This window comes from Mauremys reevesii, linkage group 2 (genome assembly GCF_016161935.1).
Source record: "Mauremys reevesii isolate NIE-2019 linkage group 2, ASM1616193v1, whole genome shotgun sequence".
Lineage (NCBI taxonomy): Eukaryota > Metazoa > Chordata > Testudines > Geoemydidae > Mauremys > Mauremys reevesii.
In genome coordinates, this window is record NC_052624.1 from 79,305,326 (window position 1) to 79,332,447 (window position 27,122).

Sequence of the window (27,122 nt, forward strand, 5' to 3'; positions counted from 1 at the left end):
ACAATGTGTCACTGTGACATGGGCATTTTGACATACTATGCCATTGTTTTCCTTTTAAAGGAGGTGGGCCATGGAATGGGGTGGGCCAGGGCTCTGAGGTGATACTAAGCATTCACTCTCTCATGTGTTTAGCTGGCTGATTCTTGCTCACATGTCAGGATCTAACTGATCACCATAGGTTGGGTGGGGAAGGAATTTTTCCTCAGGACAGATTGGCAGTGACCTTGGAGGGATGTCTCCTTCCTCTGCATCCTGCGGTGATGGTCACTTGCCAGGATCATCTGGTTATTTCTCACTTAATTATTTCCCTACCATTGCAGGGGCCTCGGGCATTGGTGCACCTTGGTCCCTCCTATTCTCTGCCTGTGGCATGTAATAGGTTCATCCCCCGTGGGCTGTAATACTTCTGTCTAATTTTAATTGTTGGGTTTAGGGTGGGGTGCTACATGGTGCAGGTGGCTGATGAAACACAGGAGTTCAGACTAGATGATCTGGAGGTCCTCTCTGCCCTTAAACTCTGTGACTCTAATTCCTCCCTCCCAGATGGTAATCTGGCTCAGTAAGCCACACTCCAGATAAGGTTACTGGAACTTGCTGTATTTGAGGCTGAAGGTGCAAGCAGAGGAAGGGTGCCATATTGTGCAGAATTCATCTGTCTGCCTCCTCTATGAACCAAAGCCAGAGCGACTACCCCCCGTTTTGTGTGAGACCTCTATTAGCTACCATTCTGCTTCCATCAGGGCCGGCTCCAGGCACCAGCTCAGCAAGCAGGTGCTTGGGGCGGCCAAGGGTAAAGGGCGGCACGTCAGGCTTTTCGGCAGCAATTTGGCGGCAGGTCCCTCACTCCCTCTTGGAGAGAAGGACCGGCTGCCAAATTGCCGCTGAAGAAGAAAGCGATGCGGTGGAGCTGCCGCCGATCGCGACTTTTTTTTTTCCCCCGCCGCTTGGGGTGGCAAAAACCCTAGAGCCAGCCCTGGCTTGCATTACCAATTCAAGACCTTTGTCCTGATTTTACAGCCATAAATCAGTAATGGACTAGCTACATCAGCAACTACATCTGTCCATGCCCCCTGCCCCTCACCCAAGTCAGCTGTGCTCATGATTAAGAGGTGATCCTCATCTGCTGTAAATAGATATAGCTCCACAAAGTTAACGGAGCTCTGCCATCCTACATCAAAATGAGGACCTGCGAATTCGGCAGCAGCCTGCAGGAGGTCCGTCGAAGTGGCGGGACCAGCGGACCCTCCGCAGGCATGCTGCTGAAGACAGCCTCCCTGCCGCCCTCGCGGCGACCGGCAGAGTACCCCCTGTGGCTTGCCGCCCCAAGCACGCGCTTAGCGTGCTGGTGCCTGGAGCCGCCCCTGGTGGGGGACAATGTGTCACTGTGACCTGGGCATTATGACAAGCTATGCTATTGTTTTTCTCCTGACAAAAATAGATGAAGAAACCTAGTGTAAGCACCAGCCTTTATCAGATTCAGTGATGTCCAACTATTTAAATATTGCAGAAGTGTTTTTACTGCAATTAGTTGATTACTTCAGCTGGAAATATTGGTTGAGCTGACAATCTCGCTTTTCTTCTCTCCACTCCCCATGATACATAAGCAAAAGGGAGGCAAGTATGCAGCTCGGATGAGATGGATATAGTCTCATGAAGAAGTCTATTCTTTCATAGGTGTGTGTGAGAATTAGCAGTGTAACTTTGACTAGATCAAATTCATCTGTTGTATAACTTCACAAAGAGAAAGAAGTTACACCTCCAGGCGTGAAGCTGGTCTTTTAGTGTGTATTAGAAAGCATTAGCGAAGACTGTCTGAAGGTTGGCTGCCCTTGAATACTGTAACTGGCGTCATTCACAGCACAATTTGATCCAATTTGGCCTGGTGAATTTTAAAAATGTGCAGTGACACAATAGTGTCACTTTTAGGCATGTGCACGCTGAATACTAAACAAACCCTAACTTTCCTAGATGCTACTGCAAAGATCCAGCCGACCACTATTGTCTCATGGTTTCCTTCTCCTCCTCTGTCAGGCTGTCTGTACCCATCTGTTGTCTAATACTTATACTGTAAGCTCTTTGGGGCAGGGACTGCCTTTTTATTCAGTGTCTGTACAGTGCCCAGGAGCATGGGATCCTGGTCCACAACAAGGGCTCCTAGGCACTGTAGAGATACAAATGATAACTATATCCTGTGAGGTTTTTTTAAGATACCACCCTATGGCATATACTGTAGAGGTATACCTATATCTGAGTATTTATACCATGCTCACAAGAATCCTACCATGTTTAGCACAATCTGATATCACATGATCTAATTTTCTTCCTACTTTCCCAAGGGAGTCATGTCATTTATTTGTTTGGGGTTTTTTGGTTGTCTTCTCCTCTTGCCAGTTGCTTTGGCTGAGGCTGTGTGCAAACTGAATTAAAGCAGCAAATTTGACATTGTTCTCTGCATGGGGTTAAATTTTGATGATTCTCATTAAAGTCAAAAGGGAGTTTCCAAGATTTGGACTGGCTGCCAAGAAAGCACTGCTCTCAGGAGAGTCACCCTCCGTGTTGATGGCTTCATAGCTTCTGTGGAACGTAACTGATGAGGGAGAATGCCCCCACAAGGGAAGGAAGGCACCTACATGGGTAGGGTGGGATTTTCAAAAGCACTTCATGTTCTCCTAACTCAGCTACCTTCAACCAGAGCAGCATTCGGTGAACACATTTTGAAAATTCCTCCCTTAGAGCCTCTCTCTTGTTAGAGCTAGTAACATAAGTATAGAAGACAAAACAGAAAATAATGTCAGCTTTTACAATGGCATTTGATGGCCTACAAAGCCAGAATATTTTCAGCCCTATTGCTAGATTCCTAGAATAAAGTGGGAGACCGAGAGTGCTTGGAATAAAATGACATTTGAGGGCTAGCACCCTTGGTATGGATATGTTTTTCCAGCTAGATCTACACAGGGTAGGTGTAGGTTTGCCAGAGGCTGGGAATGAGCAACTGGGAATGGATCACTTGATGACTGCCTGTTCTATTCATTCCCTCTGGGGCAACTGGCATTGGCCACTGTCAGAGGACAGGATGCTGGGCTGGATGGACCTTTGATCTGAACCGATATGGCCATTCTTATGTGTATATGATGTATTTATTGTTTCCCTTGGAAATGGAAGATAGCACATTTTCCTCAAAGCAATGTATAAGCATGCCTGCCACTGGAGAGGGCAAGTTATACAGAGCATCGATGCCTTGCATCAGTTGACCCTGCTGTGCCAGTGTCTACCATTAAATAGAAGTCTTCCTCCCAACGGACTGAGGCAGCTCCTGATGTTCCATTACTGGGCTCAAGTGCTCACAAAAGCAGAAACAGTAGGAAAACCATCTTACAACAGGATTTTTTCCCTTTGAATTTGAATGCTTCTGAGAGGCATCTCTTCAGTTCTGATGAACGTGCACAATGTGAATTTTTTTATTCCAGGAATTAGAAGTGAGCAAACTCCAGATCTAGCAATTATTAAGGCAGTTTTTATTAATTCTTGCTTTAAACTCTATCCTGTGAATTTTATACACTTGTTTTAGGCTGCAGCATGACATCTATGACATTTTGTCAGCTATTTCCCTTAACGCTACTATTTGCTGGCAATTTTCCATCACCAACAAATTGCTCCCGATTTTAACCTATTGAATGGGTCTTAACTTACTTATGAAGACAGGTATTATATAAAATGTAATGAGGACAAACTTTCAACTGATTAAATCTCAAGACTTGTATGTTAAAATTTAGTAAGATCAAAAGTCACTGACAAAGATGTGATTGCACCAGAGGAAGACCAATAAATTGATCATATCTGTGGTGTCGCAGCTGACCCTGGTTGTAAACCAGATCCTTTTTCTTTAAATTTAACAAATAGCAGGATGATTAAAGAAACATCTTCTGACTTACATATGTTGAGGCACTAATTACATCTGCTCCAAGAAAAGTTAACAAGCAAAGAAAGATTTACCAAGATTTATGGCACTTGAGGGAAAAGTTCTTTAGCGGATATTAGTAACCATTGCCATTGGAGATATTATCAATCCATTGCACGAGGTGGGAAGTTGTTGGACACATTTTTATTCTTGCCAGTTAATTTCGAGCTAATAAATAAAAATACCTGCTATTTTATTTCTCCTAACACCCACAGCCAAATCTAGAAATGCCCAAAGAGATCCAATAATGGAAGACTGGCTATTGCCGCCGCCGCTGCTGCTGCTGCTGCATACATTCCAATACAAAGTACTGAGACAAAATGGGTTTGCTTCTCAGTGGTTGGGTGGTGGGAGTTATCTTGGGAGAGACTTTTGTATATGGCATATTAAAACTACACCAGTAAATACTTGCAATGTTTTCATTTATAAAGATGCAACACTCATAAATAAATCTATGATGGTGTTACTAGGCTTTAGTTTAAACAGCATAAGCACTCATGGTCAGCTTGTGTCCAGTTGCACTGTCAGGGTGCATGGGGCCAAAGAAGCCCCTCTATCCCATGCATCCTGGGTAGCAGCAGAGTGCCCTGCTCCCTTCACAAGTCCCCTGGGGTGCAAGTAACCCAAAAGGGGAATAAGGCGAGCAGGAGGCAGGGCTATGGTCCATTTCTAGAATTCACAATGCATAAGACTTACTCCTCCCCTCTTATTCATCTAACTGTATCTCAAATCTTCAGTAGGGCTCTGTCCATCCCAAGCACTTGGTGTACAAAACATTCTTAAGCTATTGCAAGGATGAGAGTGAGACGGCTGCTATGTGGAGTCTGGAGTTTATGTTTCTTGTTGAGTCTTTTCTTCATTTTGCTTCACCAAACAACAGCAAAAAGAAAACTGAAGTTTGTGTCTGTAGTAAGTAGATGGCAGTGTTAATTTCACTATGTGAATGGAAGTAATTTCTTTCAGCACCTGCTTATTGTTTTTCTTGAGTTAGAAAGTGTTCCCCAGGAGGGAAATGTTTTGTAGACATTTCAATATTTCCTGAATAGTCAAGCTGTATTATTGCTTCCCATAGAAAAATAAACAAAGTCCCAAACTTTAAAGAACATTTTGTAACTTTGCTTCCTTTTTGCAATCTCAGGTGATTCTGAAGATTTACAGTGAGTGCCTTATTGGTGACATCAAAAGAGGCATTCTGCAATGATCATTTAAAGCCGTGAAATAGATGAGATGCCATAACTAATGTTCACTTAGCGGAGAATTTTTCTTTGCCTTGGAACTAATTTATTAGCTCAAGGGAAAGCAATGTCGCCCTTATGTGTAATCAAAAATAGATGTGTGCTGCTTTGTTTATGTATTTATTCATTCAAACAGCCCAGATGCAGGCCTGTTGCAAGTTGGCACAACTTGCATTGATTTGCAAGTTGCCCTGGTTACAGGAGGTCTGAATATGGTCTATGCTAGACATAGCACATGCATTTAAATCACTAACTATTTTTTTAGATGCAATCTTACATTTTATTTCTACTTTGATGATTTGGGGAAGAATTAATGTGTAATATATAATTTTAAAGAGATGTGACTAATAGGTATGTGGAGTCAAGTGAATTATACAGGATTATAACATGGAATGGAATGAAAAGGGACTTAAGGATAAATTCAGAGTTTTCACAACTATCTTCCCTGAGTTTAGATTTTAGATGGTGAAACTTGCGATATTTGATATCTGCCTGCCTACACACTACTGTCTTAGTAACTTTTTAAGCAAGAAAAATGTGACTGGTAGGTTTTTTTTCATACTATTGTCCTGCCTGCTTAATGTAGTGTGACCTATACCTCCTATGTTATCCTAACCTCTCCAAAATAGATCTGGCATATGATACATAAGGCCATTATACACATTTATACAGATTGCAAATGAAACCCTGAGCTAGCTACTTTTCAAATGCAGAAGAGTAACGTCCCTATGCCATGGTTCCCTAGGGAGGTGGTGGAATCTCCATCCTTAGAGGTTTTTAAGATCAGGCTTGACAAAGCCCTGGCTGGGATGATTTAGTTGGGGTTGGTCCTGCTTTGAGCAGGGGGTTGGACTAGATGACCTCCTGAGGTCCCTTCCAACCCTGATATTCTATGATTCTATGTAAAGTTCACAATCTAAAAAAATAAGTTACTGTAGGTCTTAGACTAGGGATCCTAGGCACAATTGTAATACAAATAATTATTTATTATTAGTAGATATTATAGACAATAAACACATGATAGATGTATTAGTACACAGCAGATACAGCACTATTAATGAAGACACTAACTATTAATGAAGAAGAGTAATTACTTCTAATAAAAAGAGAATTATGTGAATGGAATTCGATCTATTTTGTCAGGTGTTTCGCCATGGTGACTATACCCCATGTGAATCTTTTCCAACTGATAAACACAAGAAAAATGCATGGCCACAGGGATCTGGACAACTTACCAAGGTTTGTTGGCTTTACAAGGGTCCATATTGAAACAGAAATTGTCTTTCACATGCTAAAGTTTTAAGGTGGTAGAACTGTATTTTGGCAAGCAATGACTCAGAAAAGGACTTAGAGGTCATGGTGAATAACTAACTGAACATGAGTAGGGTGACCAGATGACAAACATGAAATATCGGGACGCGGGGGGGGGAGGGGGGGCGGAGCAAAAAAAAAAAAAGCCAGAGCGCCCCCCGCCACCAGGCGGCAGTGGCACAGCCCCGTCTCCACCCAACTCTCAGCTCTGACCCCCAATACACTCCCAGCTCCCCCATCCCCTCGCTCCTGGGCCCCGAGCTGTGCAGCCAAGCCACGCTCCGGGCCCCTCTTGCAGCTCCCGGCCCAGCCGCTCCCGGGCTTCATTGCACCAGCCCCACAGCAGAGGCTGCTCCACTCTGCCCCGCCTGGGACACTCGCCCCGGGCAGCCCCGCTCCGGCTGCAGGGAACTCGGGGACACCCCCCCCGGGCAGGGGGCGAACCAGGCAGCCGGGCCCGGCCCCTCCTGGCAGGAGCGTGTCTGCCCCACACGTGTCTCTGCCCCCTGCCTGCTCCGCGCTGCCCTGCAGGCTGCAGGGCTGGAGCAGCCTCCGTGCTGCGCTCCCAGCCCTGGCCATGGCCCGTGTGCAAGCCTGGGAGGGAGGAGGAATGCCGCGTGCTTGGGGAAGAGGCGGGGCCAGGGCAGGGAGTTGGGGAGGGATCCAATGGGGCAGTGAGGGGCAGGGTTGGGGCGGGTCCAGGGCAGGGATTTGGGGAGGGGTCCAATGGAGGAAGAAGGGGGATGGTCGGGGGAAGTGGGGGGTGAAAGCCCCTCCGGGCTCCGTCTATGCACCGGAGCGGAGGGCAAAATTGCTTGTTTGTCCAGTGTCCCGACTGAACATCGGTCAGGACGCGGGACAAACAAGCAAATATCGGGACAGTCCCGATAAAATCGGGACGTCTGGTCACCCTAAACATGAGCTCCAAGTTTGATTCAGTGGTAAGCGAGCAAATGCAATCCTTGAATATATGAGCAGGGGAATATTAAGTAGAAATAAAGACGTGGTATTAACATGGTACACATCATTAGTGAGACCATTTCTTGAATATTGTGTGCAGTTCTGGTACCCATTTTTAAAAGACTGTTGATAACATTGATAGGGTTCAGAAAAGAGCTACAAGAACAGTTCAATGTCTGAAAAAAATGCCTTCCAATGACAAACTAAAGAAGCTCAGGCTAGTTAGCTTAACAAAGAGGAGGTTAAGTGTCTTGATCAAAGGAGAACATTTCTGATGGCATGGGGCTCCTTAATCTAGGAGACAAACGCATAACAAGACCCAGTGGTTGGAAACTGATGCTAGACAAATTCAGACAAGAAATAAGGAATGAGCTGTTTATATGGAGGGTAAACAAACCATTGGGATATCTTACATACAGATGTGACAGATTCTTCCTCACCTAAAGTCTTAAATCAGGAGTGCATGTCTTCTCAAAACAGATGCTTTAGCTCGCCCAGAAGATATGCACTTAATTCAGGAACCATGGGGTGAAATTCTATGGCCTTTGTTATATAGGTCAGACTGAATCATAATGGTGCCTTCTGCCCTTAAAATCTATGAAAGTTGGGGTCACATTTGCAGTACAGTCTTTTGTGCAGATGGTCTCTGAAATCTACAGGTGCTAATATTTCATTTGAAACAAAGGAAGCGCTCTACCCAACTGGGTACTGAGCATCCTCAGCCTCCATTCATTGAATAGGTGTTCAGGTGCTCAGCACCTTCCAGGATCACGTCTTGAATTTCTATCTTTGTCTGTTATGACAATGCAAACATCACAATACAAACAGATGCACTGCTGCCTTTTTAATACAATTTACAGAAAACTGCATCTAACTCAGTGGTTCTCAAGCTTTTGTACTGGTGACCCCTTTCACAAAGCAAGCCTCTGAGTGAAACCCCCCTTATCAATTAAAAACACTTCTTAATATATTTAACACCATTATAAATGCTGGAGGCAAATTGGGCTTGGGGTGGAAGCTGACAGCTCGTGACCCTCTATGTAATAACCTTGCGACCCCCTGAGGGGTCCCGACCCCCAGTTTGAGAACCCCTCATCTAACTAAATAACAAGAAATATGGGAACTCATCCCTACCCCATCCTGGTCAGTTCAATAAGATATAAATTTCAAAGGCTAACTACAATGATGTAAATTGTATTTGTATGCAATGTAGCTTAATCCCAAACAATCCCCCCCGCCACACACCATTTTTTTAAATGGCAAAGAAATTAAATGTTGAAAGGACTATGTTCATGCAACACTAATGTTTCACAATGACAGTTAAAGTGAGGAAATGCAAAAGCTAAGGTTGTAACATCAATGTTAACTTTGCAGTATTTCCCCCCTTCCTCCAGGCCTACCCCCCCTTATACAAATATTTTAAGATATTTTCTTAATTAGGATGTGAATAGTGCTTACTCATGTGAGTTGTCTGGTTGCAGGACCCAAGGTAGTAAAAATAACTAAGATAATAATGGATTTATTTAGCTGCTTTCATCCACTAATTTCAATATTATTAAAATGTATAATACCATGCTGAGGTTAAAAACTGTTGCATTTCCTGATTTTTGTGCTTATGACTATGTATCTTCAAATTGTAGGACTATAGATGTACTGTATTTCATTACCATATATGGGGGAACTATTGCTTCTCTTGGATAGCTCGGATTCTATGCAGCATAAATGTTGAGATACCTAATGGACAAAGATTTAAAATAAATCAGATAGAAAGAGATGTGGATAGGGGAAGCATGAGTGCCTAGCTAAGGATCTTGTACATACAGCAGAGATGTAGTGTTTCGGGGTGGGTTTTCTTGGTTTTATTTAAAAAATATCCCAGGGCATCCTGTTTGGCCAGATCAAAAAGAAGGAAAATAACCTATAGGATTTATTTTATCTATTGCTCCCTCCTCTTTTTAAAAATCAGCTAAACCTGAATTACTCATCCACAGCTACCTTACATTGGCACTAATCAATATTGTTGCTTCCACAGCTTGGAATACAGCGGCAATATGAGCTTGGGCAATACATGCGGAAGAGATATAAACATTTCCTGAGTACCGTATATAACCAGTTTGAGGCAAGTATCAGAATTAGCATGAAGGACACCTTTTTCTACATACTAATGGGCCTTCCTTAAGACATGAGGGGTCTGATCCTGCCTGGTGCTGAGCACCCTTAACTTGCACTGAAGTCAACAACAGTTGAGGGTTCTCAGACTCCCTGAGGTTGTGGCCCAAATTTTGTTCAAATTTACTCATTATAGAAAGATAACTGAAGAGTTAGTGCAGAAAGATCTTCACTTCAGTGGTATATCAGGTTTGGCAAGAAATCAAATTACAGGGAAAGTTGTGGAATTTGGGTAAGCCTGAAAACACCTGAAAAATATTGGTGTTGTATTTGGATTCCTGTGAATACAGAGATCATTGCCTTAGGGCCTCACTAATAGCAGCCTCACTTCAGTGATGCAATAAGCCCACCTGTGTAGACCCCACATCCTCCTTACCGTGGACCTCAGCCACTAACAATAGGTGTCCACCTCTCTCGTGCTCATGAGAACCTCAACCGGAAATTCCATGAGACGCTATTAGAATCTCTTGGCTGCTCATTATTTGATATCTTTGTTTCATTTGGGAGTCCAGTAGCTCATCGTATCCATTGCTTCATCCCAAAAGCTAGCTGGCCAACTAGAGCTGGTTGAATTTTTTCCACTAGAATTTCTAATGGGGTTGGTATCACATTCCAGCTCACTATCCCCTCCAGCGTTTGCTCCTGTGCCGGCTCACTGCTTCCTCTCTATCCCAGTTTCCTTTTTGGCCTCAGTCCCTTTGGATGCCAACCCTCCCTTCCCATTTCCAGTTCCCTCCTTTCCCCCTAAACATCAGACAATTAACAGGAGTAGGGTTCTGTTAGTGAACACTAAGAAATAATTCTTTCTATCCTTGCTCCAGATTTATGTTCAAAGCACAGATGCTGATCCAACTCTTATGAGTGCCCAGGCAAGTCTTGCTGGACTGTATCCACTGGCTGGGAATCAGGTCTGGAACCCCAAAATCCTTTGGCAGCCAATCCCAGTTCACACTGTGCCAGTGTCACATGACAAGGTGAGTACAAACTGGGGACTCTCTGCTTCCCATTTGGCTTGATCAGAAAGCCAAAATATGTGACAAAGAGTGAATGAAGTGAATGAAAGTGACACTAAGCTAAGGCATCGTGCACTAAGAACTAATAGCGTGGGCAGCACCGTTATGTTGAGATCCCTCAAGAGGAGGATTCCACTACACAGCCTTGGGCTTAATGAAAATAGAAAGATCTAAGTCTAAAATCTAAGGAAGTGAGTTTGCCCACACTGTATGAGAACACAACTCAGAGTTGGTAACAGATTAACCCACTCCCTTGGCTCACACAGAAACTAAAAATAGCTTGCTCCATTTGAGAGCTGAGAGGAAAGTACTTCCCCCCCCCCCAAACAACAACTCTTTAGGGCTGTGGTCTTCAATCTTTTCTGGTCCATGACCCACAAAATGGACAAAAGAATTGTCCCATGTCTCTCCATATCCCACAGTGAGATTTGGATTGTGGGATAATGTTTTAACTATTTTGTCAATTGCTAGTTTTAAAAAAGAGTTGGGGTTGGTGCTGCTGGGGGTGAGGCTTGTGAGGTAAATAGGCCACTCCTTTCCCTCTCTTCTCCTCTGGACCCACACAGTACTCTGCTCTGGGGAGTTGGGAACACTTTTCCAAGGGGATGTGTCAAGCCAGCTACCCAGCCACTTGAAGTGTTGCTTCCCCTGCCCCAGAGCTGGCACTTGGGCAGGGAAGGGGAAGATATGCCTGGAAGGGAGCAAGGCAAGAATGGTAGCAGGAGTAGGGAGAAGAGAGTGAGATGTTCCTTCCTTCCCTTTCTCAGGCTCCCACTGAGTCCTACACACCTAGGAATTCTGCAGCTCTCAATGGAGGGGTGCCCCACTGGTTGAGAATAGGTGGCCTAGAGCACTGGTATCAAACTCAGAAAAATGTATCACACATTTTTAGCCAGGTGATCAGAGAGCCATTCCCTGGGCCATATAACATACACAAGTGAATCAAATGACTGTAAAACATTGCTGTAGCCCTTATTTATCTTGACCACTGACTGCTGCCCTGGTCTGATGCCCATTGTAAGTGTGGTACTGCAGTCACTAGAAACTAAGTTAATAAAAAAATTCTCATGAATAGGAAAACAAATGTAGATGTGATTCCCACACACACGCACTATCTATTATTTCTTACATTTTACATTACTATGAATATACAGCAGACTTGACTCCACAAGTGTCTTTCTAATCAAAGCTAGTGTCCAATTACATCAAGAAAAACCATACCTATTCATAAACATTGGTTAGATTTCAGGATGACATGGCTCAAACAAGTAGATTTTTAAAGCCGTAAAAACTTAGGTGTGCATATTTTCAGGCTAATTATCTCTTCAATTCTCCAAGGTTTTATTTAAAGCTCTTGTTTTAATTGTGTGGCTACAAACAGTTTTATTAATTATTTTGTGAGAGAGGACAAAACACATGTTAGTAGGAAAGATACATGCCACTTCATTTCAAATTGGCTGTAATTTTGTTTTTTTTACTATTTAAATTTAATGCAGATAATTTCAAATAAAAATTCTCAGATTACACAAATACAAATTCTTAGACCATATAATCTAAACAGTCTTTAGCTTGTGGTGAAAGTAAACAAAGTTTTCAAAAATCTCTAGAGCAAACATTATGGGTGAAATCACCCGTGTAGAAGGCCAGTAAAGGCATATGCAACACTTAAGCCCTATTTTGAAGGCTTAAGAGAACATGAGCTTGCAACAGCCCTCTGCACAGGTGTGCATTTCACCTTGACTGATTATGTTCTAATTTTCAACCACAGCATCTTTAAGCAGGGACTTCCATAAAGGTTTAATAGTTCTATTACAGAAGTGAGTCCATAGGGCTATTATACTTTACCTGGGGCAAAAGCCACTGGAAAACAAACCAACCCCCTGGTACAGATTGGCTCAACTAACACACACATGAAAACTGGAATCTCATGAAAGAATATTAAATAGCCAAATGGGAAACACCCTGCCTAACTAATCCATTAAATGTTTTGTTTTAGTTGCTACACTTACCTTATCCAAACTGCCCACGATACAACGAACTTCAGAAAGAAACCTTTGCATCAAGGACATTTCGAAGACATTTCAAGCACTACAGGGTAAAGAACACAACATGTTTTCAATTGTGGAAAAAGTCTAATTAAAAACTGTCAGTAAGGGGTTGCTCAACTCACCACTGGACAGGGAGGCCTCTTGGTGGTTCTGGGTTTTAGCTCAGTCAGGCTGATGCCCCTTCCCATGGTAACACCCAGTCAGTTTCTCCTAGGCAGCCCTTGTCTCGCTCCAGAATCCCCAGCATCCTCTTTGTGACTCAGCCGTCTGGCTAGGCCACTAGCGTGGTTTTCCCTTCCGAGGGAAATGTATCAAGCAGTCTCAGGCAGTCTTCCGCTTCATGGCCTCACAGTGGCACTTCTGCAATGGCAGGCAGGGGAACCCAGGCCCACCCTCTACTCTGGGTTCCAACTCAGGGACCCTCTACAGAGCAGCCAAGGTCCATCCTCTGCCCCTTTCTACCTTTCCCTGAGCTGCTGCCATATCTCCTGGCCTTCCCCACTTCTCTGGGTTTGCCGCTCTCTTCACTCCCTCATCCCAGGCAAATTCATTGCTGCAGCCCCCTCAAACGCACCTCCCTTCTCCCCAGGAATAAGTGCAAATACTTTCCCAGCAGACCCCTCTGCTTCCAATTTCCTGTCTTTTGTAGAAGCCCTACATGTCCTTCACAGGTAATCTTCTCTCTAATTAGCTGCCTCCAGCCTAAAACTCCCCTATTTGCAGCCAAATTAACTTATTGGCCCCACCTGTCCCAATTCAACTCTTGCAGGGCCAGTTTGCAGACTACACTCCATCACACTGTCACTCATGACAGCATTAGCCAATGGTAGGTCACCAGAATGGAAATCAAGAGACCTCGTTGTGACATTCCCTCTGGTGTTATCTGGACTGGTGATCCGCTAGGTCACGCCAATCCTTGACTCTGGGAGCCAGCCTTACCCTGCTCTGCTGTGAGAACTCCCACTCCTGGGCTGTTCACTCACAGCCTCTAGCGTGTAAGCTGCTCCTTGGATTGTGCAACCGAATGACACTAGCCAATGACACTCTAGTCCCAGACACAACCGTAGGAACCTCCATCTTGCAGTGTCCACTTATGCCCACTGGATGCTGCAAGCTTATAGGAGTTTCTCAATTTAACAAAGGAATTGATATGTATCAGGCTTGTTATCCCAAAAGGAGCCTCTGACTCACTTTAAACCAAATGCACTGCTTCAGGTAGAATGAACAAATTTATTAACTACAAAGATAGATTTTAAGTGATTATATGTCAAAGCATAACAAATCATATTTGGTCAAATGAAATAAAAGCAAAACACATTCTAAGCGGATCTTAACACTTTCAATGCCCTTGCAAACTTAGATGCTTCTCACCACAGGCTGGCTGGTTGCACTTCAGCCAGGCTCTCCCTTAGATCAGCGCTTCACTCGCTTGGTGTGGTGTCTGTAGATATAGGTGGAAGAGAGAGGAAGAGCATGGCAAATGTCTCTCCCTTTTATCATGTCCTTTCTTCTGTCTTGGCTTTGCCCCCCTCCCGCTTCAGAGTGAAGTGAGCATTACCTCATCGCAGTCCCAAACTGACCAAAGGAAGGGGGGGTGACTCACTCAAGAGTCCAACAGATCCTTTGTTGTTGCCTAGGCCAGTGTCCTTTGTTCCTGTGAGACTAGGCTGGGTTTGTCCCATACCTGCCCTGATGAGGTGTGAACTGCCCCTCTGCTCTTGGGGAGCTTTTGCCTGGGCTTATTTTAAGCCATGAGGTCACATTTTCAGCCTCATAACTATATACATGAAATTACAACCTATAACATTACTGTAACAACAACTATTATAACATTACTATAACAACAATTTTCAATACATCATGAGCCTTCCGAAGACACACGATATGACAAACTTTGTATTGGATACCACACAATCATTTTATAAGGATGAACATGGGCGTGTAGCGTGTTCCCACGAGGTACAGAACATCACATTCTCCTTTTAATGCAGGTATTTCATTCCTACTAACATTAACAGGCCTAACTACCACATATTGGAAGGCGATTATACCCACTAACTGATTATGAAATTGTAAAACATGCTAGGCTGGCCAGTCCACACCAAATGACAGCTGCAATTTTAGTGAAGATAAACTCTTGGCCACCAGATTAGTGGAAATCTACAAAACAAAACTCAGCTCAGCTACAAACTCACCTCTCTCTGCTCAGTCTCACATCCACAACACCTCCTCTGACATCTCTCCCCATATGCTCCTCTGCTAGTTCAGATGACTTCTCCTCCACAAAAATCTCCTCACTAATTTTTCTCATTTTCATGTTAGAAAATTCCCACAACTTCACTACAGTCTTGAACACCTCTCTCTCCCCTTCACATCTCACATTCAGGTTGTCGCTCAAGTGTTTCACTTCTTTCACCACATCTCAAATGCCTCTCCCTTCCTCCACATCTCAACTATCAAAATCCTTGCCGTGACTGGGGTAATCTTCTGTCAGCTCCACTGCAATGTCTTGCTCTCTGGCCTATCTGACCTTCCACTTTCTAACCCTCAAGTTTATCCAAAATATTGCTGCCAAACTATCATCTTCCACTGCTTTGACCACGTCATCCCTTCTCAGGCTCTTCACTGGCTCTGCAACTTGGCACCACATTCAGTCTACTCATATTTTACACAGTTCTGCCTCTGCTTACTGTTCACTTTTGTCTCCTGCCACTCTCCTGCTTGATACATACTTTGCACTAGTTCTGCTTCTCCACATGGTCCTGTTTACCCCTTTCCCACAAAGTGCCTTGGTGCTTTTCCCCATGTTTCTTCAGATGTCTGCAATCTCCTCCCTGATACAATAGGTCATGCAGCCTCCCCTCTGCTCCTTCAGATCCCAGCTCAAAATCCCTTTTTCCTCTTACAGTGTCCCACGTTCCCACAACAATCTAAGAAGAAGAAAAAAAGCAACTTTTTTAGAAGGGGAACTAGTGATGTATATATCCATCAACCATGTTGTGTGTAAACTTCCTTTCCTCTTGCCTGTTGTCATCTCTCCCTGACCTGTAGGTTCACTGCGACAGGGACTGTCTTTATTCTTTCTATAACAATGGCATATACCACTAAGGCGTTATATAGGAATGTCATAAATGGGCAAAACAAAAGCCTTTCATCATATTTACATGTTTGTTGTTTTTGTCTTCCAGCCATTTCTGAGATTTTTAGCAGTTCACACAGGCTACCCATTGAAGAGGCTGAACACTGAAAGAATTATAAAAATATATGACACCTTACTATGTGAGGTAAAAGTACATAAGAAAATTCCCCTAAGATCCAATTCAAACATGCTACAGTACAAGAAGGATTGATTTACAAACGTCATCCTCTGCTCCTTAGTGGTTAGAAAAAAGCTATAATATTTGCAAGGAATAGGTATTTGAGAATGTCCAGAGCTAGGGATTCTTACCAGACCAGTTGCCTCAAATAATTGACATACATATCCTTCATCCAGTTCTATGCCAACATAGCTTTTCTGTGTGTGTGTGTATTAAATTCCTTGTTGCCCTAAGTACCACTGAGAAAGTCTATCAATCATATTATCACCACAGTTCTGGAAGGGAAAGGATGAGGTCACTTTTAGACCCCTTGCTTGCTGTATTATTTATACAGCACCATAAAGATGCACAGTGTTTATAGTAATAAAAATACATGGATTGGACCAGGAAATGTAATCTTCCTCCTCAAAGATTTTTAGAGTCAAATGGTGCAAGCAGGTACAGTAATAATTAGGTAGTAGCAAATGGAGCAGTGTGTGAATGGAAAAACCTGTAAGATTCATTGAACAAGTAGGATTATAGCAGTAATTTGAAGGAGGCAGAAGGCTATTGGTGAATATTGTTTGGGAGGCTGTTCTAAGCAGAGGGACTATGTCTTCCAGTGCAGGAGCAAAGAAAAATTGCAAGGTCTTGCAATGCAAGTTGTTGTTTGTTGTTTTGCTAGATTGTTTTCTTTTATTTAAATAACTTTTTGGCATATTACCTAGAAGACTAAAGCAGTTTTAAAGTAGATTACATTGTGGATGCAAACTACCCAATTGTATCACATTTTGCAATAAGTTTCCATCTATCCTGTATTTTCCACGATAGTCCCAGTTTTGCCAAGGCAATCCCACCTGGGACATTTCCCAGATCTCTACATTAGTTCAATGACCCATGAAATGTCAACGTAATGGGAAACTGCAACTTGAGGATGTTGCAGCAAGTCATCACCACATACCAGACAGAGATGTGCCAATGCAAGGCCACAATGCTGTATTGCAAATGTCACGGTGTCCTGAGGCAGGAGTTTATTCCATCAAGTAAACTTACAAAAATTGCCCATCCCTGTCTGTCATCAGGGGCCCTTATGCCAGAGAGAATTTAACTAATTAGTAGAGTACTTCCTCCAGTGTTGGACTTCCTTCATGTTGGTCAACTGGGACTCTAGCTGGGACTCCTGCCACAAAAGCAACAACTCTACCAGCTGTGCAAAAAGAGTCTTGTTGTTAGCTGTTTTCATCCCATGGTAGAAGTCACCTCACCATATTATTTATTATGGTCACATGCCATTTGACTTCTAGGTAACTCCAAAGGCACAAGTATCAGAGGGGTAGCCGTGTTAGTCTGGATCTCTAAAAAGCAACAAAGAGTCCTGTGGCACCTTATAGACTAACAGAAACATTGGACTCTTTGTCCAAAGGCACAGGGTACTTGTTTGCCTGCAGCAATGGTATGAAACAGTATTCACTTAGCATGGCCTCTTCCTTCAAAACAAATCATGTTTGTTAAAGAAAGAAATAATACATTGTGACCCAAGCTGATTTAACCTGACATGATCCATTGTTTCCCCTGTTTAAACAAATCCTATCATTAATTAGCAAGTCCTTGTCAGGACATAACAGGTAGAATGGAAGCAGGTAGTTCTGAGAACACTCCCACTGTTTAGCTCACTTAAATTGTCACACTTTGATAAGGGGACACTATGTTATGACAAAACAGACTGGGTTTGTTAAACAGGGATTCAGTTCAGTACAAATCTGGAGCACTGTGTGCATTTCCTACCTCTTCACAGTGGCAGCCTTTAACATATCTGACTCCAGCCTCATTCATAGCCTCATTCTACTTTGTTTTGGGAACTGAGGCAACATCTGTAAGAGTTGGTGTAAAATGGGCCAGAAGTCATCTCCAGATCCCCAACCCTCATCAGACGTCAGGTTGTTCAAAATGCAGATATAAATGTGGCAGTTTGAGCTGTTCTCTAGCTCACTGATTTCTCAGAGCTGCCGAGCCGAACAGTCTTGACTGCCATGTAAGTTTTGCTTGAATAAGGGTTTCTGGATGTGGCTCAGGAACTTGTTGATAACAGAAAATTTTCACTAAGACACAAGATTCATCCTTGATAATTTGATGATCATCCACTATACATGCAGCCATTTTTGTATATCCTTCCCTATTAGTGCTGTGCTGCCTGCTTGTCTTCATGAATAGCGTCATCTCTTCTTACCCTTTAAAAGTTGCTGTCGTTGAGCAATATATTGATATAAATGAGAGTTCCACCACCACCCAAGTGCAGTATCTGGTCCTGAGTTTAATATAAAATAAAGAGAAATCTTTAATTTGGTCAAAATATTCAGGATTTGTACCTGAATGTACCAGAGCATTGTAACAATACAAAAGGAAGCAACACAATCTGGTAGAAATCAGAGAGAAAATCATTGTTTTCCTTCTTTGCTGTAGGAGATCAACAATTACACTTTACCATCATGGGCCACGCATGGTGTCAGGACCAAGCTTCTAAAGCTCACAGAACTGCTGCTTCGGGCAGAATTTGGGCTCCACAAACAAAAACAGAAATCCCGACTCCAGGGAGGTAAGCAAAAATACATAATTCTAAGTGGGGTGAGAGTGTGATGGGAAAACAGAGTGAAGAGGGTGTACCGTCAACACTGGAATTCATATCATATTTAGAACTATGAAAGCTGCTATATACACATATATTACAAGGTGATCACCATCTATTCTTACTTGAACCTATGGAAATCAGGAAGTTACAATGGAGTTACACTAAAGAGAGGGCCAGACTCACCAATACACTCTGGCTTCTTTGCACTACTCTTGTGAACCAGCCTGTTAAACCAGTTTATGGCTGCTTTCAGCCACTGGGATCTACCAATTAATCTGGCCTTAAAATTGGTGCCCGTGTGAACACAATCAGGCCCATTATTTATACAAAGATTGGGTCAGATCCATCAGTGAACTTCAAAAAGTAGCTATAAACACATGTTAACTAATCTACCATGTGTTTAAGCACTTCCTTGTGTTAAGAATATCAACATTAATACAACATTAATACAAGCTCCCTATACCATTATTGTCACTATTTTCCAATTTTCTTCCAGGTGTTCTTTTAAAAGATATTCTCAAACATCTCTCGAATGCCAGAAAGCCTTCCAACCTGCGAAAGATAATTATCTATTCTGGAGTGAGTCATCTTTTTCTTTTATGTTGGATTTTTGAAGTTGTCAACTACAGTAAAATACATGGGACTTCATTTCCTGCATCTAACAACAGTTACACTGGGTTTTCTTTCTTTTGTGGCTAACGTTAACCATTTCATCATGATTTACTTAGGAAAATTTAGCTCAGATACATACAGTGTCGCATTTCCCAGTCCAGCCTAGTGGCTTACTTCATTCTTAAGCTGTTTTGATTGTTTAGTAAAGAAATCAAAAGGCTTGGTCCAAGGCCTTGCACTGATACAATAGGACATCCTTGATCTAGAAACCAGCCAACTGCTGCTTTTTTTTTAAATTAAATGTAGTGATTTTAAAAGATGCTGGACTGGCTGTCTTAGATACTGAGGTTTTCTATTTTTGCACAGAACATGCACCTTCTCCCAGTGGGCAGGGAGAGTCCTGGGTTACTTGGCAAAAACTATTTATAGCCCAGTTAGGTTGTCAGATGTTGGACCTAAGGGCCAAATTCTTTCAAACGTGACCTCTAATTCTGGATGCCCAACTGGAGAAAGCTTTGGCCTGCCTGTAAAATGAATGGAATACTCCCAACTCCCGTTCACTTTCACTAGAGTTGCAAGTGCTCAGATCTTCTGAAAATCAGATGCGAGATGTCTCAGGTTGGGCATCCAGAATTAGAGGTCACATTTGAAAGGGTTTGGCCTAACAACTGAGGTACTCAAAACTGAAGGCCACTTTTAACCTTTAGGCCTAAGTCTACCACTGGACTGGAACTGATAATTGCCAGTCCTGGGACTCAGGCCAGCATGATTCTGGGTAAATTAATATAAATTTGGGATGAAAAAGAAGGAAACATTTCTCTGGCAGGTTGTTATTGTTATTTTTAATGGCAACTGTTTGAACCCGCTCTGAGATTTGGAATATGAGTAGTAGTCCCGGAAGGCTGATATAAATGCATTTTATCACATAGGTATCTCCACACCAGGAAAAAAAGCGAACTTTTTTCAAAGCTATCTTAAAATAAGAATAATCAAGGATACAGAGATCAGAGACCAAGTATTTATTCATGGAGTTGTGCAAGTAAAGTGAACTGTGCAGCTTCACTGGTGAAGAAATTATTGAATGTTTGCTCAGTAGTGATCACATCATTCTCAGGAATTCTTTAATGGGAATGTTCCTTCTGTTTACAGCACGCTGCTACCATTGTTGCCTTACAGATGGCACTCAATGTTTTCAATGGAAAACTCCCTCCATACAGTGCCTGCCATTTTTTTGAACTTTACCAGGAAAAGGATGGGTAAGTATCTGGATAAAGCTATATTACTGAAATGTACTTTTAAAAAACCAATTTACTGAAGCCTTAGAGTATTTTATAAATAAAACTGTTTTTGATGGCCAATATTGAGCTGCCTGAACACATGGGGACTTAAATAATAATAGGGATCATGGTATTAGCTTATTATAATCTGAGTGACTTTAGTGCTTGTGAAAGACACCAGGTTCACAGCCCTGGAGCCTGAAGTCTCTCCCTACAGTGTAAGCTTCCCCACCAATGAATTTCAACCCTGTTCTAGGACCACCTCCAGTGGTGAGAGGTTTTACTCAGCTCCCACTGCTACTCAGTCCTCTGACTCTCCACTGAGAGTGGATCTGTAGAGTTGAGTATCCCCAGGTCCCTTCAGCTCCCAAATTCCCCCTCCATGCTGGGGACACAGGGAACCCTTGTGGAACAGAGCAACATAACACTCTCCCCTGACTCACAAAACCCTTTCCACTGTGAAATCACACAATTCTGGTGTCTCAGGGCCCTCTAGAATCATGGCTGGAGGAACAGCTTTTTCCAGACACATGACTAGTGCTAGTTCAGGGATACTAGGTGCCATACAAAATGGCTAAATACCAGGTGCGATTGTCAAAAGCATCTAACAGGACGTAGAAGTACAAGTCCTGCTGAAAGTCAATAGGAGTTGGGCATCTAACTCCCCTGGGTCCTTTGAAAATCCCACCCCCATGAAAAATGCCCTTACAATAAGTTCAAGTAGAGAACATACAAGTCTTCCAAGGAAAGATGGTGATGTTTCAAAATAAGTTGTTAAAATTAGACTGAACAAAACACTTTGAGAATATACAGGAAAACCAGTCATGTCAGCGCAGGAAGATCAGCTTAGATGAACTAATGCCTGTAAATCTTTTTGATTCTCAATATCTACATACAGATTTAAATGTTAACGTATAGGACAAAATCCACTCATTCTGTGTTACAGCAGAGGTGAAGTTGATCCATAATGTTTTACAGACATTTATGTATCAATATTTCATTTGGACCTTGTTAAATTGGTGAAATATACCTCCCTAGTCTACCCATGACACCCTTACTAACAGGAGGGCACATGGACTGCAAGTTCCTGTCTCTGATAATAAAGCACCATTTCTTTTAATTCATTCCATTTGGCACTTTTCATAAAGCGTTAGAAAAAGTGTGTCAAACTTGTCCTTGGTGTAACTGCATTTAATAGGGTCCAATCCCTGCAACTTCAAAGAAGGTGTACCTAATTTTACTTTTATTTGTGTGCTGTGACTCAGGCAATACACCATTGAAATGTACTATCGGAATCACTCTTTGAAAGATCCCCACCCGCTTACTCTGCCAGGCTGCAAATTTCGCTGTCCACTCGAGCAATTTAATCAGATACTTTCATCAGTTTTAGTGCACCACTGGACAAAAGAATGCAGGATGTAGGGCATAAACAAGGTAAATATGGTGCTGTTAAATGTTGTGTGTGCATGTGTCATCCTAAATGTGAGGCAAGAGCAGATACAATCCTGACTAGATATAACTTTGAAACAGCAATATTTTTGTATAGGTTTGATCTGAAATGAATGGCAATCCAGATTCATTAAGATAATTTTCCTCCTACCTCTCTATTGATGCATATGCCCAGCCAACCCCAAATCTAAACTGCTCTTCTGGTGGAAGAAAAATTCAGGTTACATCTACCATGCAACCAAGGGTGTAACTTGCAGCTGTTGTATGTCATGCTTGGAAATCCCATATGGCTTTCTGAATCACTGGTATCAAGAGGAATTTGGACCTGCAGATATTAGATGAGCATAATGAGCCAATTCACTTGGCTGTAAGTATGTTCTTACTACACTCTTCCAAATCCATGAACAGAAGGAAGATGTTTTTGCTGGAGTGAGTGAATAATCAGCAATGAATAATTTACTCAGAGAATTTCACAGACTGTCAGTAAGCAGATCAAGAAATCATCAAAATTATTCACTATTGAATGTGATTCCTGTAGTTTTTGACAAACATGATCAAGAAGAGTGTGTTGTAAATATCCAACACCTGCACTGTGCTGTTTAGCTACCTAAGTCAGGTCCAATCTGCTCCCTGATTGGATAAATTATGTAAACTAACCAACAAAGAAACAAGTGAAAAATTACTACCAAATACATAATCAAAATTTGCTTTGGGTAACAATTTGAATATTCAGACAAAGTACACCTCTGTTAAGAGGTCCAGCATAAGGCAGATTCACAAGAACCACACACGGATTCTGGGCCAACTTCAGTCCTAGTGCAAATGGTTGCAATTCTATTTAATTTAATTAAACTTAGTCAAAATCATCTTTAACATTGTCCCCTGGTGCTGCATATGTATTTTGTGTTGATACTTTGAATAATAATATATTTATGAGTGAGCATCCATTGAATAGAAACCCATAACATGTTTATCTCGAGTAAAATGTAGAAATATCATTAGGACCAAATTATGTGTCCCTCTGCATGAGTATGCTACATGGGAAGAAGGTGCAGAGGGCCCTTCCCCTCATCACCATAAGCTTATTGGGGATGAGTCATGTCCACCACACAGGAGAACGTATAGCATTAGGAAACCACTAACACTCCAGGCAACCCTAGAGAGCCAGAGGAGTGTTTCTAGGCAAGGGCCATGTCTTTTCACCTGAACATTAGGACAACTATGCTGAGGGGCAGAGTAGGGTGACCAGACAGCAAATGTGAAAAATCGGGAAGGGGGTGAGGGGTAATAGGAGCCTATATAAGAAAAACACCCAAAAATGGGGACTGTCCCTATAAAATCAGGACATCTGGTCACCCTAGGGCAGAGGGTTCACTTTACATGCATGTAGGAAGAGAACCCCTTCCTCACACTCTCCTTGATGCTCAGGGAGCATTATGCCTTTCAAAATGGGCTGAGTCACCACTGCTACAAGCTTTTAATCACCCACCCCCATTCTTTCTAAATAATCTTCATTCTCTCATTCTGATGAGGACAGCAGGGGCATGTGTCAGCCTCTTCTGTGTCTAGTTACACCAGTCCCCATATCCAGATACTGTCAATTCAGCTAGTAGCTGAAACGGTCCCCTACTCCTCTGCTTCATGTTCATCACGTTTTGTGAGAAAACTCGCTTGCTAAAAGCTATAATTCATTTACCTTCAGATGCATGCGCTAAGATCTTCAGGAGACTAAGCAAAGAGACATCAACCTTTCAGATATTTCAGCATTAACTTCCATCAGTGTGACCAGAGCCCGCATTGTACCTGTCAAGAGAAAATACGTCTTAGTATTGCAGTGGACTGTGAAAATTGTACATGGCTGTGACTTTTCTTAACAAATGTTACTTCTGCTTTAATCAAATCATGTATCTTAAATGAAATATTGACTTTACAAAGCCATAGTAATTTACCAAGATTTATGACTGTTTAGTTGATTGACCTTAGTTCAGTGGGATTACTTTAAACTTTATGGGTATACTTTTGATGCTAATTTTTTGGGAGGGTTATAAGTTTAACTTTCAGCAAAGATGTGATATTGCCCATTGAGTGCTGCTGCCTCTTTAAGAAACAACAAGATCTTTGAGGTCAATGGTCAGGTATGGAAAGCAAATCAGAAGGAAAGACGCATGCAAATAGAAGAGTCAATCCAGTCTGCTCCCACTTCCATCTATTCCAGGAACAGTTAAACATTTTGTACAAAGATCCAGAAATCCCAAGAAACAGGGAAAATTGTTGTTTACTAAGTGAAAGGGTGAGACACAAAAAAAACCAACATATGAGCAGAGAAAAAGACAAGTGGGATGGGGCAAAATGGACTGCTGGCCTGCAACTGAAAAAAAATAATTCCCAGCCAGCACATCTGCTGTGAAAGTGAGCTGGAGTGACAAGGTAAAGGGGCATTGAGCCATTCCCCTCTTTTTGAGGCGGCTGCAAGTCTCGGTTGTCATGGGTGAAAGAGAAATAACTTGTTGCTTTGTATGTCATCCTTTCACATAGAAAATGTACCTTGCTATTGGATATAATTGTAAAAACTCTTATCACAGTAAAGTTCCTGCTTCAGAAAAATCCCTGGGTCAGTGCAAAGTCTGAGTCTAACAACAAAAAATGAAGGTCTTCCAAAAAAAATGGAGAAAAAAGCCACAGCTCTTAAGTGCTAGATAAAATACAGCAGAATACACAGTAGGGAGCAATCCTCCATTAATTGGAAAATGGGCTAGTTGACTTACAGTGCTAGAACTTGAGAAGTCTGCAAGTGCACAACTGTGAGTATAATTTGTGGAAGCAACTACCATGACTGCACGCAGTTGGCAAATCAAACACATATCTGGTCATTTTCACATGAAATTACCACCATTTCAGCAACCTAACCTAGGAAATTACAATATGCCAATTTGCATATATGAGAGGAATTCACCCCTGTACAGAGAACCCATACAAGGCTTCAGCACCTCTTCAGACTTGAGTGTTAGTGATGTATAGCCTTTATACTGGATCTGGCTGAGCAAGAAGATGGGGGATGGACACTGGGAGTTGGGAGGGAAGAGTGGGATCAGAAGAGGAACTTTGGGTTGTGGGAGACTGGGATGAGGAACCCCAGGAGGGAATCTGGGATTGGGAACCAAGGTGGCTGAGCAAGAAGCCAGAGGAAGAGACTGGAACTAAGAGTCTTTGGGGGAAAGCTGAGACTCAGATGGGTAACCCAAAAGTGGGGGCTGGCTAGGTGATGAGATCTGTATGAGGAGCTGGGGGAAGGAGGAGTTACAGACAAGGCTAAGAGTAGGAAGGGACAGGTTAGGCTAGATGAAACAGTAGTAGGAGGGGTCAGGTGTGGGGGAACAGGGGCAGAAAAGTCTATGACCATTAGAGAACACTCCCTTCCAGAACTGGGAATGGAATCCAAGATTCCTGGGTCTCACCTTTCCTAAGCGAATCTCTGTGAAGCTAACAGGCAAAGTGTATCAACTTCCTCTAGTGGCTGGGCCGCACAAAGGATGACAATATACTATTGCTCAAGTGGCAGAGATCTGTATTGTGGACCTAAAGGTTCCAGCCCTACTGATGAACCATATGGGTGTCATTAGATTCCACCTGATGGAATTTCTGAGTTTATGTATAACTCTCTATATATTTATAATAATCCTCTCCACTTCAGTCATGTCTGATTTCCATGTATACAGGGTATTGATAGTCCTATTTTGCTTCAAACCGAGAAAAAAATTTTGGCTGGAATTTTCGAAGCAGCTTAAGTGAACCTGAATTTAAATGGGACCTGAGCACCTAATGGTCCTTTGTGCCTTTGCAAATTCTGCCCCATGCTGAGTCTATACCCACCCTCCTTCCCCAGCTGAAAATAAAGAAATCAGGAAAATTGCTTTTTTGCATGTCAAACAAATTCTTATTAAAGAAAGGAGGAATTCAGTGATTTTTCCCACTTGGTTTTTCTAATCTCACTCTTACAAATGTAATTTCTATAGCTCCCATGGAAGTTGACTCAGACCGAGGTTGCTAACCTCTGGAAACAGAGAGGGTTTCTTGACACCCAAAATAGGGTCTCATACTGCTGCCATTGCCCTCAGTGGGTGCAGAATCAAGTCCTTAAGTAGAGAAACTGTGGTTATAGGTGAGAAAGGGAGCCTTTTTGACATTCCGGCTTCCTTTCCACTGTTTTGAAGAATGAGGCGCATCACAGGAGATAGAGCCTTTTAATGTATCTGCCTGTCTCCATCAGCCAAGGTGTGACTGGGTCACCGCCACACACCTGGAATAAGGGTTCCCTACACCACTGAAGAAAAATAAAATACCAAAAATAAATGTGTTTAGAACATACAGATTCTTTTCTTCCTTCAGGCAGGTAACACAAGTTCGGGATTCTCCTCTTAGGAGACAGGCCCATTCTCTCCTCAGCTGGGGCCAAATAGCCACTTCACTTTCCTCAATACTGGTAGGGAGCTACAAAGAGGTGCCCAAATGGCATGCTCAAGAAAGAACAGCCCTGGGTCTGCTTTGTGGCAAAGAGGAGTGAGAAAATAAACAAAGGATTCCCTCTTGGAAGCATATATAGCCAAAAACCCTTCCCGCTTTGGCATAGCAGCAAAACAAAGATCAAAAATGTCTTTTCTCCTTAGCTTAAGGGTAGCCAATCTCAGGTCGTTCCTAATCAAGAGAGCAGCTTCTCCCTCCCACAAGCCTTTCTTTCCAGTATAACTCTAATCCTTTTAATAAGCTACAGCTAAAGGCCTTTCCAGGCCTGGCTGTGCATGCAGCCTTTACAGCAGGAATGGGCAAACTTTTGGCCCGAAGGCCACATCTGGGTATGGAAATTACATACAGGGCCATGAATGGGGGGAGGGATAGCTCAGGGGGCTGAGCATTGGCCTGCTAAACCCAGTGTTGTGAGTTCAATCCTTGAGGGGGCCATTTAGGGTACTGGGGTAAATATCGGTCTCAGAATTGGTCCTGCTTTGAGTAGGGGGTTGAACTAGACGACCTCCTGAGGTCCCTTCCAACCTTGATATTCTATAAATGTAGGGTTGGGGTACAGGAGGGAGTGTGAGGTATGGGAGGGGGTGTGGTGTGTAGGAAGGGGCTCAGGGCAAGGGGTTGGGATGGAGGAGTGGTGCAGGGCATAT

At 42.7% G+C, this 27,122-nt stretch overlaps 2 protein-coding genes across 5 annotated transcripts in view; one reads left to right on the forward strand and one right to left on the reverse strand.

The window, feature by feature from the left end:
* The window catches only part of CPNE4 (copine 4), a 420,479-nt gene extending 407,745 nt beyond the window's left edge, over window positions 1-12,734 (reverse strand). For all 3 annotated transcript variants that reach the window (XM_039525586.1, XM_039525585.1, XM_039525590.1), the window contains exon 1: window positions 12,656-12,734. The gene's annotated coding sequence lies outside the window, so the exon portion shown is untranslated. The remainder of the gene's footprint in view (window positions 1-12,655) is intronic.
* LOC120398290 (prostatic acid phosphatase-like) lies at window positions 4,750-24,919 on the forward strand. Of its 2 annotated transcripts, XM_039525600.1 has the most exons (11): window positions 4,750-4,867; window positions 6,337-6,432; window positions 9,497-9,583; window positions 10,455-10,607; window positions 12,643-12,741; window positions 15,883-15,978; window positions 18,451-18,583; window positions 19,113-19,195; window positions 20,378-20,484; window positions 21,771-21,939; window positions 23,657-24,919. In XM_039525600.1, exons 1-10 carry the CDS (start codon window positions 4,754-4,756, stop codon window positions 21,925-21,927), a joined length of 1,125 nt encoding a protein of 374 aa, XP_039381534.1. In that variant the 5' UTR covers window positions 4,750-4,753; the 3' UTR covers window positions 21,928-21,939; window positions 23,657-24,919. The 2 variants fall into 2 exon arrangements, with proteins under 2 accessions (XP_039381534.1, XP_039381535.1); XM_039525601.1 differs by lacking the exons at window positions 12,643-12,741; window positions 15,883-15,978.
* Window positions 24,920-27,122: the final 2,203 nt, after the last annotated feature.